Source organism: Balaenoptera acutorostrata, chromosome 11 (genome assembly GCF_949987535.1).
Source record: "Balaenoptera acutorostrata chromosome 11, mBalAcu1.1, whole genome shotgun sequence".
Taxonomy (NCBI): Eukaryota; Metazoa; Chordata; class Mammalia; order Artiodactyla; family Balaenopteridae; genus Balaenoptera; species Balaenoptera acutorostrata.
In genome coordinates this window covers 55212496-55229573 of record NC_080074.1, presented here as the reverse complement: position 1 = coordinate 55229573, position 17078 = coordinate 55212496, and the positions used below count along the sequence as shown (strand labels likewise).

The 17078-nt window shown below is 33.6% G+C and overlaps 1 protein-coding gene across 3 annotated transcripts in view; it reads left to right on the top strand.

Annotated features, from left to right (window-relative positions):
* The window catches only part of MON2 (MON2 homolog, regulator of endosome-to-Golgi trafficking), a 126962-nt gene that overhangs the window by 22983 nt on the left and 86901 nt on the right, over positions 1 to 17078 (top strand). For all 3 annotated transcript variants that reach the window (XM_007179735.3, XM_057556456.1, XM_007179734.3), the window contains 6 exons: positions 1459 to 1586; positions 2097 to 2228; positions 5247 to 5376; positions 7252 to 7349; positions 8452 to 8577; positions 12794 to 12988. In XM_007179735.3, the coding sequence (XP_007179797.2) occupies positions 1459 to 1586; positions 2097 to 2228; positions 5247 to 5376; positions 7252 to 7349; positions 8452 to 8577; positions 12794 to 12988 (809 nt within the window). The remainder of the gene's footprint in view (positions 1 to 1458; positions 1587 to 2096; positions 2229 to 5246; positions 5377 to 7251; positions 7350 to 8451; positions 8578 to 12793; positions 12989 to 17078) is intronic.

The window sequence follows — 17078 nt, the reverse complement described above, 5'->3', positions numbered from 1 at the left end:
TAATGTAATAAAAATTATAAGTGCCACTTGTTAGTATTGAAAACTTATATTTGCCTGAACAAGATTTAATAATTTGGAATGTTCTGCAGAGTTAGGGAAGGCCGCATACTTCAGTGATTCTGGCAGAATTGAATATAGCAGGATATTTACTGCTTCAGAATAGTATTTTTTGAGCTTTATTGTCATCTTTTAATCACTCGTGTAAATGTTTTGTGACATTGTTATGGAAATTTTATATCTCTGGTTTTGATTCAAAACCTTTATGCACAAGAAAACAAGGAAGTAAGGCAAGGGAGCTTTTTTGAAAACACTGTTCTTTGCCAGTCATATTTGCCTTCTCTTAGCTGTGCTAAATCAGTGATTTATACTGGCATACTGAGGGACTTTGCAGAGCATGCTGTAGTAAATAGTAGTCTTTATTTGCCATACCATACAGGGAGCTTTGGGAGAAGAAAGAAGGGGATTTAAGTGATAAAATTAATGTTAACACTAGTTTTACACTTTTAAAGGTGATTCTGGATGACTTTCTCACAATTTCTTTTGAAACACATGTTAAAACTCAGATTTCTGTGTCTTTATTACAATTCTTAACTTCAAAAAATAATTGATGGATGTAGTACATTTGAAAACAAATACCAGACATGTAAGTTTAAAGTTCTCTTGACTTGGAATTTTATGTTATTTATTCAAATTCCCTGAGGATGACAAACCTGTCTTGTTCATCTTTGTGTAGCCATTCAGTAAGTGTGTATTGATTGAATTTCATTTTGTAAATTTAATAATGTATAATTCAGTTTGTGCATTTTCTAATCTTTTACATTTTTGTTGCCATTTTAAAACTTCTGAAAGTATTGGCTTGGTAGAAGGAGTTATTTTAAGATTTGGAATTACAGCATGTGCATCCAATTAGTTTAAAGCAATATTTCAGTAATAAGAGGAGTAATGTTATTGTTTTTAATGAGTTTGCTTCTTGAAGAAGAAATTAGAGCCAATGAATTCAAGGCATATAATAAAATTCTAGGGAGTTTCTGAATATTCATTCAGAAATGTGGTGGGGTTGATGTATATACTATTTTTAATTACTTTTCTGCTCTAGAATATGAATTCTTATTCCTGTTTTTCCTTCTGCACTATTGAAGAAATAGAGTCTTTCTCTGAGGCAGGATAGAACTTCTGAGAAATTGCCATTAAAGAGTTTATAGAAGAAGATGGAGGAGAACCAAAGGAGTGTCAGGAGAAAGGCATGGAAGAGCTAAACTTAAGGGGGAGTAGTTCAGATACAAAGTCTGTAGTATTTATGTGAAGTATTTTAACTCTTACTGCTTGATTTTTATTTTGGTATTAATTTTACATTAGTGATTTTTTATTAAGATTGTCATTACTGGTTGTAATTATATAAAAATATTCTTATTTATGAATTATATTTAAAATTTTATTTTATATGTGTTCCAAATAAAGCATTGAAAGAGAACAGCTCAGAGGTTGTTCAGCCTTTTCTAATGGGTTGTGGAACCAAGGAACCGAAGATCACTCAGCTATGTTTAGCCGCCATTCAGAGGCTCATGTCCCATGAGGTTGTGTCTGAGGTAATGTGAAGATTTTATCTGAACTGTGCACTTACAAATCAAATCATGAGTTTTCATAAGGAGAGAATAAAACATACCTGATATTTTAATGTACAACAGTGCTTGAAGGACATTGGCTTAATTTTAAAAGGTTACCAAATTGTCTCATTATTAAATGCTCAGAATAAAGAACGAAGTACATTTTGTCAAGTCATTTGTAATCTAAGAATTTGTAGTTCACTAATATAGATGAAATCTTAAGAACCAAGCATGTTTTCAATATCACTGACAGAAAATATTATTCATAAATTATTTTTTAAAAGGTAGGAGAGAAAATCATGACTGTTTGCTAGATTATCTGAAGTGATAATTTGTTGTTTGTTAACTTAAGTGTATTGTTTGTATCTTACCTTATGACGGTAAAATAAGGAAAAACATTTCATCACTATGAATCTGCATCACTTTTCTTATTTAGGGACCCAAACACCTATATTTTATTTGTTGACAATAATTAAAATAATTGTTTTACAGACTGCAGCTGGAAATATAATTAACATGCTTTGGCAGCTAATGGAAAATAGTCTTGAAGAACTTAAGCTGCTTCAAACAGTTCTTGTTCTTTTAACAACCAATACAGTAGTTCATGACGAGGCACTCTCAAAGGTAGGAAGCCTGTTTTTCAAAGTTTGTAAGTGCTTTGAAACAGTATTTGAATAAGCTGACTGAAAGAGAAAAGCCTGGTGCTGTTTGAACAGCACCTTTCCTGTAGCTATTGCGATAATGCACATTGCATGTTAAAAGCCATCGGTGCTTTGTTTTTCACAGGTTAGAAGTGAAATCAGGTTAGGGTGATGAAGCAGAGCCCCTTGGATATAGCTGACAGGCTTAGTTATGAATAAGATGTGGAAAAAGAAAAGTAGCAGAAGAAAAGGAATAGAGAAAGAGGAAAAGAAAAAAAAATGTGTTTTGAGGTATCAGTGTTCTCCACAATTACCTGGGGTATTCCTGATAGCTCTCCCTTTCCCCCTTTTAAAAATAATTTCACATGTATATATGTTATGTAAGCCAGATAGTTTAAATCTGTCCCTTAAGTATCTGGAAGAATGTCCTTTTGGCATTGATACATTGATACTAGGTAAGGCTGCATGTATGATAGCTATTTCTCATTCCTTTCTTATTCCCACCCTCTTTAGGAACATATAACAGCTGTTCTATTATTTGTTTCACTCTTTAAAAAGTTTTTTAAAATTAAGAAATATTTCTAAAGAACAGACAGTACAGCGAGTAATATAAAAAACAGTCTTTACTTAGTGGTTTACTATTTAGGGAAATTGTTGGAGTTTCAGTAATAGTTGTATTATAATTTGTATGCCTTTAAGAATGGTTGACTTGTAAAGTAGCAAAGTATACCATCACAGTATACTGTATAGAGACTATATCTCTCTTCTAGTTATTCATTTGATGTTCTTAGGATATAATGAGATTTTACTTAATTGCAAATAGCTTATTCTTTTCCCCATACCTGCTTTATAAAATATTTAATGTCTTTTTATATATATGTTTGTTCTGTGTAGTTCCTCTTGGTTTCTAGCTATCAAATTATTGTTCTGATACATATATTTAAAATTTTATAAAAGGTTATCATTTGACCTACCCAAGCAATAAGAACTGATTATAGTTTTATAAATAAATATAGGATTTATTTTGGTTAATTTGGAAATATAATATTTGGGGATGAAAAATGAAGTATAAAGAAATAATATAAAATTGGTTAATAGGAAAGCTTCTCTATAACATGTACTTTTCTTTTATGTTGAAATTTTAAAAGTGTTAGTGGTATCAAAGGCTTGTTTTCTTTTAAATGTTTAATATAATTAATATGATAAGGCATAGCATTTAAAAATACCATTATTATGTTTTCCTCCAAGAATGGCTTCTTTTAAAACTGTAAAACTTCTAGAAGAACACATAGGAGAAAATTTTTGTGACCTTGGGGTAGGTAGAGACTTCTTAGGTAGGGCACAAATCCATGAACCATAAAAGAAGCCACAGAATGGGGGGAAATATTCACAAATATCTGACAAAGGACTTTTATCTAGAATTTATTAAAAACACTCTTACAACTCATTTATAAGACAACCCAATAAAAAATGGACAAATGATTTCAACAGACACTTTACAAAATAATCTATTCAACTGACTAATGAATACATGGAAAGTGCCTCAGAATCTTTAGTTATCAGGGAAAAGCAAATTAAAACCACAAGGAGATATTATTACACACCCATTAGAATAGTTAAGATTTAAAAAGACTGACCAGGGGCTTCCCTGGTGGCGCAGTGGTTGAGAGTCTGCCTGCCAATGCAGGGGACACGGGTTCGAGCCCTGGTCTGGGAAGATCCCTCATGCCGCGGAGCAACTACGCCCGTGAGCCACAACTACTGAGCCTGCGCGTCTGGAGCCTGTGCTCCGCAACAAGAGAGGCCGCGACAGTGAGAGGCCCGCGCACCGCGATGAAGAGTGGCCCCCACTCGCCACAACTAGAGAAAGCCCTTGCACCGAAACGAAGACCAAACGCAGCCAAAAATATAAAAAAAAAAAAAAAAAAAAAAAGACTGACCATATCAAGTGTTGTTGAGAATATGGAATAATTTTGAACTCACACATACTGCTGGCAGGAATATAAAATTGTAAAGCAACTTTGGAAAACAGTTTCTTTAAAATTTTAACTTATACTTACTATGTGATCTGTCCATTTCACTCTTAGGTATTTACTTACCCAGGTAAATGAAAATACATGTCCTCACTGAGATTTGTATGTGAATGTTCACAGCAGCTTTATGTACAGTAGCCAAAAACTGAAACAACCCAAATGTCTATCAGGAGGTGAATGGATAATTAGAATGTGGTATACTCATACCATGGAATAAAAAAGTACAAATTACTGTTACAAAGAAAAACGTGGATGAATTTCACAAATATTACAAGTGAAAGAAACCAGACAGAAAAGAGCACATACTGAATGATTCTATTTGTATAGAAAATACCAGCTAATCTATAGTGATAAAAGCAGATTGGTGGTTACGTGGGGCCAAGGGTGGAGGAAAAAATGGACTGCAAGAGCACAAGGAAACCTTTAGGATGATGGAAATGTCTTATACTTGATTGTGGCAGTAGTTCCATAGGTGAATATAACTGTCAGAACTCATAAAATTATATACTTTAAAGGGATACAGTTATTGTATATAAATTATACCTTAATAAAGTTGATTTTAAAAGAAAAAATGATTCATTTATATGCTTAGCAAGTTTATATAGTATTTCTCCAAGTGATTTAGTGATACAACAAAGTTTGAGTACTTGCTATTTGCAAAAAAAAAGTCGTTCTGGGAAAATAAAAGCACAACACATTATTATGTACATGTTAAAAGAACCAGATTGTGAAAGGAGTATTTCACATTACCTTGGTTAATCTTATGTGTCTATGTATTTACTGAGAGTTTGAATTATTTCAAAATCCTGAGCTTTTTGTAGTTTTATTATATAAAAGAGTGAGACTTTTAGTGTAGGTGATTGAAGCAGCGAAACAAATTATTTAATTTTGGGTTACATCAGATAAAATAAAGATAATAACCATGTTCCTCAATCTTATTTCACACTAAATGGAAATTGTTTTTTTAGGCAATTGTTCTCTGTTTTCGACTACACTTCACAAAAGATAATATTACAAATAATACAGCTGCTGCTACAGTGCGACAAGTTGTTACTGTTGTTTTTGAGAGGATGGTTGCTGAAGATGAACGACACAGAGGTAAAGTGAAAAAAGTTGTTTCCTTTTGACAGTGGGTGGCTCTAACATACATGCTTTTCTCTTTTATTGATTGTCAGCCATTCCCCTATGAACTTAGGCTACCTAAAAATTAGAATACTTTAAAAAGTATGTTTATTTTAACTTCATTATTATTGATAATGGCAATTCAAAAGATAAATCCCCCATAATTTTATCACCCTAAGAAGTGGACTCTATTTTCCATGTTTATTTCTAACATATTCATAATTTCATATTGAAGATGATAATTTCACATTTCACACCAGATGTTGCATTATAAGTATTTTTAGCCAAACATTACATTGTATGAATTTTTCATGTTTTTTTTTATTTTTGTAATTGAAATTTTAATGGTTGCATTATATTTTGTGGCTATTCTATAATTTAATGAACTGCTTATGTTCAATAGTTTAGTATTGTTTTGAGTGTCTTCCTACATATATATTTCCATCTGAATTATTTCTTTAGGGTAAAGTCCCAAGAGTGAGCTTCCCTCATGTGAATCTTTGTCTCTGCCAGTTAACATGTATTAATCAAGAATATTTATATTATGTAAAGTTTAATATTTTCATATTTTCATCAAATACTTGTAATTTTTAGCATCTTTTTCTTTGTGATTTACAACATTTCCTAAAAACTTAGAAACATGTCCTGTCACAGAGCTTACAGATATTATGTTTCTGTTATAATTTTTATAATTTGATAACTTTTAACATTTTTTTCATTTGTTACCCTTATTGGATGAAAAGTAAATTTTTTCCCGTGATCAGTTGAAAAGATCATAAGGTGCTACCAAGAGCAACCTCTCTGTTTTATGGAGTCAAGAAACAAAAGATTAAACTTTTTTTTCCCTTTAGATAGTTTTTTCTTTCCCCTTAAACTCTTCATATTAGCAATCTTTCATATCATTTGGTGTTTTTTTGGTAATACTGGTAAAAAACGGCAATACTAGTAAGTAATGATAATGCTGCCTACTCTAATAATTGCTTCACTTTTCCTGAAATTAACCATGGGTCAGATTTTTCACATTCAGTTTCAGACATTTAATCTGTTGGTTTATTAGAATATTCCCACTGACTTTGGTCTCACTTTTCCTAGGGGAAATGCAGGTGGAATTCTAGCAGTTTGGAATATTAAGGAATTAAACTTAAGGGATAAAAGAGGGCAGTTCTCCAGTTTGAATGTCTTGTATATTCATAATCTCAGTATAAGTTCTGGATTGGTAGTTTTGGCTGTGTGTCTCTAAAGACTAATATCTCATTTAATACTTTCTAATAAGGTAGAAAATACTTAGAACCTCTTTCTTTTCAAGTAGTCATTGAATCAACATTTATTCAAAACAGGCTGTCATAACTTACAGGGAATGATATCTTCTTAGTATTCAAAGAAATTGGGAAGCCCCATTCTAGTTGACTCTTAGCTAGTCAATACCTGTGACTGACATAGTACTTGTGGCAGATCAAGCAGCTAATTCTTTTGAAGATGGAGAGATGATAGAAATTAACCATGTGATAAATATTTATCTGTTTGATATTTAATGGTACATTCAAAGATCATGTGGATTTTAAATCCATTTAATAAAGAGACTGGAGAAAGGGGTACTGAGAAAATCAAATGTATGTGTAAAGATACTAAGTTTATTAAAATGAATGTAAGATAGTGAAGAGTGATTTTTATGGCATTTTGCATAAAAATGGGATTCCCAATTTTTCTTTCCATTTTGGAGGCATGGTTCTGAAGTTATTAAGTTTATAATTCTATAAATAAGTATTTATTTTAAACATACCTTTTAGACAGTACATATGATTTATTAAAGGTCATTATGAACTCCTAAAACCCCTCTAATTTTGATTGCAGATGTTGTAGAACAACCAGTACTAGTCCAAGGAAATAGTAACAGAAGATCTGTCAGTACCCTCAAACCTTGTGCTAAAGATGCATATATGCTTTTCCAGGTATTTCAGTTGATAAGAATAATTTTTATTATACAATATAGTTTTGTATGACTTTTTGATTTTGGAATTTTGTATCTGATTCAGTTTTTTAAGCGTCATTTTTTTTTTAATTGTCCAATTTTAAAGTGTCAAAAGAGGTACAGGTTTCCCCCACTATCTGACAGTAGCACATTTCTGTGAAACCTTTCATAAGCCAAAATGGCCTAAAGTGAAAAAGCAATTACCTTAGTACACAATTACCTAACGAATGCACAAAATAGATCGAGATAAAGCACAGATGCTTACACAGTTCAAAGCTGTGGCAGCTTGATGCTGAGATGCTGAGTGTGGTTCCCGGGGAAAGAGCTTGGCGGTACCACTCGCGCTGCCTGGGGTGTGTGCTGCCTCTACTATGGGCTCGCGGCAAAGCAAGTGCTGACACGATTTTCACTTTTGCCTTTTTTTTTTCCTGAAAAAGTGAAAATCCTCTTCAGATTTCTTCTGGTTAGAGAAAACTGGTGCTAACGTAGGTCTTCTGTAAAAGCTAAGTGGTAAAGCGAACTTTTGAAAAGCCTGTGATACCTGTATTTAAAAAAATTCTAAAGCATTAAAGAGCATCTATAGCTAATTAACACGATAAAATGTTATGTTTCACTTTAAGGAAATAAAATGAATTAAACCCTGAACTAGATATATTAGGGATGACTAGTCATATAAAATACTTCCTTTAATAGGAAAATTAAAGTACTAAACTTCTGTTCTACCTAATGTAATTTGATATGCAAATACCTGATTTTTACATTACTTGTCATGAATAAAATAAGATTAACCTGCACTGAAAATTTTATTAATTTTGATTAAAAGGTTAAGTGGTTTTTCATTAAAACCGTGTTAGAATAACCATTTATCTGTGCAGTCTATATATTTAGTTTACTTATATAATCAACTATACAATTAATCAAAATTTGAATTACCAGTACTTAGTTTCTAAGGAGTAAAACCTATTATTTAAGAAGAGATACTTTAAAAAAAATTTTATGAACTATAAAATGAAAGGACATTTCATTCCAGCATGTGAAATATTTTATTTATTTTTTATTCATTGTTTGATTTATTTTCCCAGGACCTTTGTCAGTTGGTTAATGCTGATGCCCCTTACTGGCTAGTAGGCATGACAGAAATGACCCGAACATTTGGCCTCGAATTACTTGAGTCAGTCTTGAATGATTTTCCACAAGTCTTTTTACAAGTAAGCCATTTGTAGTATCTTGCAACAAAATTAATCTTTAATTTTTTCACAGATATTTTTCAAGAGAGTTAACGTATTTTTCCCCCACATTAAAAGATGCAAAAAATTATAACCTCAGACTTTAGACATATAATAATTTGCTGATATCTTAACTTTTGTTGTGCCCAAGCAGTTTGAAATTTTAACATTAGAAGGAATTCCTAGAGTGTCTAGTCAAGCATTTCCCAATCTAAGGGTGTACAGAGGAATGTGGTACATGAGCTATTTTTATAATATTTAAAAGCCTTAAAAAATTGTTACTAACTTTTTTACTTGTTTATATGCTGCTTTGTGCTTTAACATAATTTAAATGGAAAAAAGAAGTCGTCAATGCTTAATAAATTTAATGTGCTATACAGAATATTTCAAAACAGAAGGTTAATAGGGGAAAAAGTGAGAAAGAATTCAAACTTTTCATTTTATTTGTAAGAAGCTAAAGTCCAAAAGTGATTCAGTGATTTACATGGGATTCTTTAGTTATTAGCAGATCTTGAACAAAAATTTAGAACTTTTAACTACTACTCTAGCTCCTTTCCCTACCATGCTGCCCCTCCCTAAGTCATCTATTTCATCCTTGCTCTTACCTACAAAATGTGTGAATCAAGTGCAAAAAAAGTAGAAGGTCCTTTAGCCCAAGAGTTGGGACTGAAACTTTTACTACATGGTTCATAATTTTTGGTCCATGTTAGACAACTGTTCAGTGCTTTCAATGATAATGAACAATATTAACTGATGATTCCCTTTCTTGTATTAGTATAGGATAAGTTTAGATACAACTCGACTAATCATCTTGTATAAACTGATAGTTGTAACAGCTACCACTTTGGACTGCCTACTCCATGCTATGACTTTGCTAAATTCCTTATATATCATACTCTCTTTAAGCTGCACAAATGCCTGAGAAGTACCAATTATTCCTACTTTACACAGGAGGAAGCTAAGACTTTGAGAGGGTTAAATAATTTGTCTAAGGTTTCATAGTTTGTAAGTGCCCTCACCCTTTAGCCACACTGTCATTCTTGTTGTTCCTAAATGACCCAGGTAGACTCCTGCTCCTAGGCCTTTGTACTTCCTGCTTCCTGAACCCGGAATGCTTTTCTCCCATATGGCTTGTTCTCTTACTCTTTTGAGGTCTTTACTCAGTGGTCAACCTACCAGATAAACCTTCCCCGCCACTGTGTAAAATGGCAGCTTTTTTTCATGGCAGCACCCTTGTCTTTCTTACTCTTTGTTATTTTTCTTTATATCACTTATTTCCTCCTGACATATGTATTTGTACATTAGTTGATCTTCTCACTTCCCCTACAGGAAAGTAAGCTCTATGAGGCAGGGACTTAGTTCACTGTTGTATAGGTGCCTGTAGTGGTGCCCTGGCATATGACAGGTGTTAAATAAATATTTAAATGAATGAGTGAATGAATTTGTAAATTAATTTGAATTTGACGAGATCGGGCGCGTTCAGGGTGGTATGGCCATAGACAATGAATTTGAATTTGAAATGTCTATAGTTTGGATTGTGTTTTTTAATTTTGTAGGAAAAGATTTGAAAAAATGTTTCCAGATTTATTGTGCCCATAATAAATCTATTCTACTTTATGCTTCCTGCTATAATGCAGAGGAAAAAAAAGAATTATTCTGTGTAAGATCCTAAAATTTATACCTACAAAGTTTTCTTCTGGAGATAAATATTTGCTTTCATTCACTCATTATTCACTCATCCAATCAAAGTTTACCAATCCCTTACAATATGCTAGTTCATGTGTTCAGTGCCAAGGATACAGAATTTAAGTAAGACAGGTAAAATTCCTGCCCTTATGGCACTTACCAATCTAATTGGAAGAAAAACATTAACTGAATGATAAGCCATGATGAGTGCTGTGAGGGAAAAGTATAAAAAGTGCTGTGGAAATGAGTAACATAGGTACCAAACCTGGTGGAGAGTTGGTGATGAATGAAGGCTATGAAGCTTTCCCCTGAAAGATAAAGAGTAGTTAGTTGGGGGAAATAGGTAGTATAGGAAAAGAATATTCCAGAGCAGTGACTCTAAGAAAGGATCTCTCTTCTGTTTTAGAAAATAAGCTCTATAAGGGCAGGGACAAAATCGAACTTAACCTTGAATTCCTTTACCTAGCACAGTGCTCGGTACATATTAAAGAGTCAGCAAGTAAATGCTGAATAAATCATTGAAATGTGAGGAAAAAAAGCAGTCTTTTACCTTCTTCAAAATAAAATCAGTGAGTTATAGGACTAATTATACTTTAGTAGTCAAAGATGACTTTTGGCCTTCTGGCTTGAGCAGTGTGTTGGTTGCTACTAAGGTGGAATACTCTATGGGCAGAACTTTTGCTGGAAAGGATAGTTTATTCAGTTTTGAACTTACTCATTTTGAGATACCTGAGTGTACACAAAATGGCAGTTTAATTTATGCATCGTGAGCTCAGAAGTAAGGTTTTGGGTTAAAGTTATAAATTTAAACTTCACTGGCATATAGTTGCTAATTGAAGATATGGGAGTGAATGAGATCACCTATGGCAATAACATATGGAAGTGAGGACCTGATATTCTGGAGCTCTGAGGAACCGCACTGTTAAATGGTTGGGCACGAGAGGATGAGCATACAAAAGAGACTAAGAACATGGGGGCCAGAAATGTAGGAATGCATCTGAGAGACTGCGGCATAATAAAAGACAAAACCAGAGAAAACTTCAAGATGAACCAAGTAATCAGTTATGTCAGGTGCTTCAAAGAAATTTGGTAAGACTGAAAGAGCAGTGTTTGCTTTGTCCACAGAGATCATGAGTATAATGAGAATAGTTTCAGTGGAGATGGAGTGGTTGATGGGGGTTGTGGAGGAAACCCAGTTGCAGTTAGTTGAATAGTGAGGGGGAAAAGTGAATAGATAAAACTTTTCAGAGTTGTCTGTAATATTTATGAATTAACCAGTACCTAAGGTTATTTAATAAAGTATGAAAACGGACAACTATGCTTTTCATTTTGTGAAACTACTGTAGATTTGAGAGTAGAATTTCAAATCACTTAACTCTTAAGATCCCATTTTTTGGGGGGAAGAATTAAAAGTACATTAAAATGGATATAAAAGACTAGAAGGATATATATATTTGGAGTCAACAATGATGACTGACTAACTTATCTCTGGGAGGTGAGATGAAGCAAAGCTTTTATTTTTATCTTTTTACTTATCTGTGTTTTCTTTCTTTTTTTTTTCTCTAGTGAAGCTGATTTTTTTCCTCGAATGAACCTGATTTTTTAAAAAAAATACATTTTACAAATTTTGTGATTCTGAACAAATAAACTGCTCTATGCCTTATTTTTCCTTTTTTTTGTAAGATTAAAGGATTAGATTGGTAGATTTTTCTTATTGTTTCTTTGTTTGCGGCTTCAGTGAAACTGAGATGCTTAAAACAACAGAATAATATATATTTGAGGTTAGACATTAAATGTAGACTGGACCTTGTATTGTCAGTATAATGGGACTACTTTTGGCTAATATAGTCAAAGCATTAATAGGTTAAGGGAGCTTTTCTGCATAATATGCCATGATTATAAGTAAAATTTAAGAATTCTTTGCAAGATTCCCAGACTTTAAAATAATTATGCTTGTTTGTCATTGTGTTTTTATCAGCTCATTGTGTTCTGTTCAAGCAATCTAAGTAGAACAAAATATTAATTAGTAAATCTTCTATGGATGAATAGAATTATCTTTGCAAAATAAAATCTGAATTATATAATTTATTATACTTTATTAATCAGATTTTTTGTCAGCTGCCTATTTGAATGCTTTATCTGTTTGAATTTGTGTAATCTGTTTTCTTTCTTTTGTTCTTTATGTTTTTAATTGCTAGTGTCCTACTAAAATTAAAATTCCTAGTAATAAACATCATTTTAATTCCAGAATTATTAAATGTTCCTTTTTAATTTAGATTCTTTTTAAAACTTCTTGAAATATTGTTTGATCTTATATTCTCAAAGAACAATACTAATTTCAGAATTGTGTGTAAAACGGTAAAATAATAAACTGTATAAACTTATAATAAAGCTAAATTATTCATACTGATTATTAAAGATTATTATTAACTGTGAGACTGTTTTATAAGCATTAAGTACAAACTAAGTTAATTCTTTTTTTTCTTTTTTTTTTTTTAATCTTTGCAAATAGCATCAGGAATTTAGTTTCCTCCTCAAAGAAAGGGTATGTCCTCTTGTGATAAAGCTCTTTTCTCCAAATATAAAGTTCAGACAAGGTTCCGGCACTTCATCTTCTCCAGCACCAGTTGAAAAACCATATTTTCCTATCTGCATGCGTTTGCTGAGAGTAGTATCTGTTCTGATTAAGCAATTTTACAGTCTTTTGGTAAGTGCTAATTCTCATATGTGTTTGTGTGTGTAATTGCATGAAGTCTCTTCTGAGAAGATGATGTATTTAGCTTTTTCACTTCAGTTAAGCAAACTTTTTTTTTTTGAGTACCTATAGGTACTCTCTTAGGTACTCAAAAGTTCATTCTTCCCTTTCTTATGTTTATGTGGCATTTTTAATGTATGTCAGGAAGAGTCATGGCCTGTTATCAGATTTGGTGAATTCTAGCATTAGAAATCAATTTTTACTTTCAGTCTAATATTATATCTATTTTGCATAAATTTTTGGATGCAGGATATGTTGTGATATTCCAGATCATAATACTTTCAGTGTAATGATTGACTCTTAAATATTTTTCAGAGAAAATGGTATATGATGGTATGTTTCTTTTTAATTTTATGTTAAGTCAAATTCAGCATTTCACCTTAATTTTAATTAACAAAAGTCATTGGTTATAGATCATCTATGAAAAGTCAATATGCTAAATGTTAGCAATAACCAACAACATAACAAACTATTAGACCGTATAGGTAGTTTATACTAAATTCTATGGAGACCATTTTAAAAAAAAGGTTTTTTCCATATTTATGTTATACTTGTCATAGATGTTCTTTTCATATTCCAAGTCCATTTATGTAAAATGCATTTAGAAATAGTCTTTATAAGCACTGTAGTTATAATTATTTCTGGCCACGTGAGGTATATCTGTAATATATTTAATACATTGTTTGCCAATACTGTAGGAAATCAAGTCATTTCAGAATGTGTTGCTAAAAATGAAATTAGAACACTCCCTAACACCATACACAAAAATAAACTCAAAATGGATTAAAGACCTAAATGTAAGACCTGACACTATAAAGCTCTTAGAGGAAAACATAGGAAGAACACTCTTTGATGTAAATCACAGCAAGATCTTTTTTGACCCACCTCCTAGAGTAATGAAAATAAAAACAAAAATAAACAAATGGGACCTAATGAAACTTAAAAGCTTTTGCACAGCAAAGGAAACTATAAACAAGACGAAAAGACAACCTCAGAATGGGAGAAAATATTTGCAAACAAATCAACGGACAAAGGCTTAATCTCCAAAATATATAAACAGCTCATGCAGCTCAATATTAAAAAAACAAACAACCCAATCCAGAAATGGGCAGAAGACCTAAATAGACATTTCTCCAAAGAAGACATACAGATGGCCAAGAGGCACAGGAAAAGCTGCTCAACATCACTAATTATTAGAGAAGTGCAAATCAAGACTACAATGAGGTATTACCTCACACCGGTTAGAATGGGCATCATCAGAAAATCTACAGACAACAAATGCTGGAGAGGGTGTGGAGAAAAGGGAACCCTCTTGCACTGTTTGTGGGAATGTAAATTGATACAGCCACTATGGAGAACAGTATGGAGATTCCTTAAAAAATCTAAAAACAGAATTACCATATGACCCAGCAATCCCACTACTGGGCATATACCCAGAGAAAACCATAATTCAAAAAGATGCACCCCAGTGTTCATTGCAGCACTATTTACAGTAGCCAGGTCATGGAAGCAACCTAAATGCCCATCGACAGACAAATGGATAAAGAAGATGTGGTACATGTATACAATGGAATATTACTCAGCCATAAAAAGGAACAAAATTGGGTCATTTGTAGAGGCGTGGATGGACCTAGAGATTGTCATACAGAGTGAAGTAAGTCAGAAAGAGAAAAACAAATATCGTATATTAACGCACGTATGTGGAATCTAGAAAAATGGTACAGATGAACCAGTTTTCAAGGCAGAGATGGAGACGCAGATGTAGAGAACAAATGTATGGAGAACAAGGGGGGAAGCGGGGAGGGGGGTGATGGTGGTGGGATGAATTCGGAGATTGGGTTTGATGTATATACACTAATATGTATAAAATAGATAACTAATAAGAACCTGCTGTATAAGAAAAACAAAGTTAAATTAAAAAAAAAGAAAGTGTTGCTATTTAGGGAACTGTAAACTATCAGGGCTTGGTGCCAAGGGTTTAAGAGTCTTTTAAAGTTCTTCTTTTTTAAGAAAGGTAGATTAGTTTCTCTAAAGATGGAAAGCTTTTACCCATCAGCTGTTATATTTTCTGTATTGTGTTTATTTATAGTCTGTTTCTATCCACAAAGAAACTTTTAAAAAAATGTACAGCAGAGTGACAAGATGATAGAATAGGAAGCTCCCGGCACTCTACGCCTCATGGAGACACCAACTTAACAATATACAGAACAGATTGCCCTTGTGAGATCTTTAGAAACCAGCTTAGAAATTACAGCACCCCAGGCAAGTCCAAGGCCAAGAAAAGGTTCATTAGAGTGGGTAGGAAAACCCATTGCACTTACCCGCTGTACCTCATCCCACTCCTGGCACAGCACAACATGGTATGATCAAGGGAAATTCCCAATTTATGGCTTCTCCTTCAGGTGGAAAAGAAGGGTGAAATATGCAACCAATATCCTGACTTTTGGGGGTACTGCCCAAGGGACTGATTTTTGTCTCACCTGACTCTTGGACACTTACAAGAAAGACAGCAACATACTTAGATGCCTGGGGGCCTGCTGAGATCAAAGTCAAGCTCTGTGGCTTGCCACAGCACCAGGGAGATTATAGTAACACAGACAGACACCAGGGGAAGTACCAGTACCTTGACTTGGTACAGCACCAGAGACTGCCGTACTACATACAGACACCAGGGGGAGCTCCTGAGTAGAAATCGGCAAACCTCTTTACCTGGGAAATTACACACATAAGCCCAAAGAGGACACATTGACAGAAAAGGTTTGAGATGACCCCAAAATCTCTAGCTGGGCTGATTGATAAAGATCTTTCCCTGTACAAAGCCAGTCCATAAAGACTAAAAGAGTTAGCTGTTTTTTCAAATGCCCAAATTTCAACAGAAAATAAGAAGACATACAAATAAACAGGAAAACATGGCCTAACCAAAGGAGCAAAATAAACCTCCAGAAACTGTCCCTAAAGAAATGGAGATAAGTGAGTTACCCAACAAAGAATTCAAAATAACCATCACAAAGATGCTCAGAGAGCTAAAAGAGAACACAGACAACTAGTCAGGAAAATGGTATATGAACAAAATGAGAATATCAACAAAGAGAAACTATAAAAAAGAAACAAACAAATTCTGAAGCTGAAGAATACAGTAACTGAATTGAAAAAATTCACTAGAGGAAATAGCAGACTGGATCAAGCAGAAGGAAGAATCAGCAAAGTTGAAGACAGGTATTTGAAATTATCCAGTCAGAGGAGCAAAAAAGAAAAAAGAATGAAGAGACCCTATGGGACACCTCAAGTAGACCAGTATACGCATGTCTAGGAAAAGCGCACCGTGTTTTACTTTCACACTCACAATACCTCTGTAACCAAACGTGGATATTTTTCCCACACTGACCAGTTCTCTGACAGCCAGGTGTCTTACATTTTGATTAAATTCTGACATCTACCAGAGTTAGCACAGGCCCCGTAGGTTAAGGGATCAGTCTGCGAGACTGTCCCCTGTTTTAGATGCCAGTCCCAAGTAGTGGATCCCCAGGTTACCAACAACTTCTGTCTAACTTGGCTACAAATTGGAGGTTCCCATGACCCCTTCTTGGGGTTCAATAACTTGATAAAGTGGCTCACAGAACCCAGGAAAACATTTTACTTACTTTTGCCAATTTATTAGAAAGGATATTTTAAAGGATACCAATGAACAGGCAGATGAAGAGATACATAGGATGAATTCTGGAAGGGTCCTGAGAGCAGGAGCTTCTGTCCCTGTGAAGCTGGGGTATGCCACCCTTCTGTCATGTAAATGTGTTCACTAACCTGGATGTTCCCCAAACTCCATATTTTGGCGATTTCTAGGGAGGTTTCATCATGTAGGCATGATTGATTATTAACTCAATTTCCACCCCTCTTCCCACTCCAGAGAATGGAGGGTGGGGCTGAAAGTACCAAGCTTCTAATCATGGTTTGCTCTTTCTGGTAACTAACCCCTATCCCAGAGTCCATTGAGAGTTGCCTCATTAGAACAAAAGATACTCCTGTTACCTAGGAAATTCCAAGG